The following is a 1,020-nucleotide window of genomic DNA, read 5'->3' on the forward strand; positions in this document are numbered from 1 at the left end:
TGATTTATCCTATTTCACAGATGAATGGAAAAACGTGAGCACTTAGTCGGGTTTCTCGCCATTCCCTGTCTCTCAAGTCAAGCACAGCAGCTGGGTTTTCCTGCTGTTCTTTGGCACTTACCAGTGATGAGGCCAGCTGTTAAGTACAGCTGGCTGATGGACTTGCAGAAGGAGCTGGACACCATGCCCACGCCACTGAGCAGGCCTCCTAGCATCACGGCAAACCTGCAGCCAAATCGCTTCACCAAGATGCTGCAGAGGGGCCCTGGAAGCAAAGGGGAAGCAGTTAGGGAGAAAGGAAATATTTCCTATCTGCTAGACTGCTATAATTATCATATGATTTAGTCTAGAGACCCTGAGGATTGCCCTAGCAGCGTAATGTATATTACGCTGAGCCTCCCAAGTGCATGGTCAACTTGTTAGCTGAAGGAAAGGCTCCTGAGATCTGTTTGGTTTTCAGTCATTAAATAGGATTTCTAATCCATCCTTGTGATGGATTTTAGTGAAAACTCTTGGAAATGGAATGGAAGAAAGACCTTCAAGAGCAAATCTGTTCTCATGTGATATAAATTCTGGAAATGAGTTGAAAAGGGAGAGGATTTGGGTTTTTGTGCCTCTGAGTCAGAGGTGCTAAGCAGGGTGATATTTCTCTTTGCATATTTCCATTCTCATTTCACTGTGTTTTTCAAATATTCTGCCACAAAATCTCCTAAATTGCCCTTGGTGTCCAGCTACCTAGGTGAAACTGCTTGCAGGAGAAGGCATATTGACTCTGAAATAGATGAAGTCTGGGAGAAAAATAGACATCATTGAGGAGGATTATCTGAGAATGACTGGAGAGGTATATTCATGTCTGTATGGGAATCAATCTAAGCTTCAGGCAGCAGCATCCAAGCTGCAACTTGTGAAGTCTTGCAGCTGTCCTGCAACTCATCTTCTCCAGGAAAATAATGAGACGTTATCGTCGGCACCGCTCTTTGCACGTGCGTGTCCTGGCATGCCTGGCAGGGGGGGGGAGGT

At 45.5% G+C, this 1,020-nt stretch overlaps 1 protein-coding gene across 1 annotated transcript in view; it reads right to left on the reverse strand.

Moving 5' to 3' along the window:
- The window catches only part of SLC16A5 (solute carrier family 16 (monocarboxylate transporter), member 5), an 8,033-nt gene that overhangs the window by 3,559 nt on the left and 3,454 nt on the right, over positions 1-1,020 (reverse strand). The window contains exon 2 of the mRNA XM_010184554.1: positions 122-265. Within this exon, the coding sequence (XP_010182856.1) occupies positions 122-265 (144 nt within the window). The remainder of the gene's footprint in view (positions 1-121; positions 266-1,020) is intronic.

This window comes from Mesitornis unicolor, unplaced genomic scaffold, assembly GCF_000695765.1.
Source record: "Mesitornis unicolor isolate BGI_N332 unplaced genomic scaffold, ASM69576v1 scaffold5495, whole genome shotgun sequence".
Classification (NCBI taxonomy): Eukaryota; Metazoa; Chordata; class Aves; order Mesitornithiformes; family Mesitornithidae; genus Mesitornis; species Mesitornis unicolor.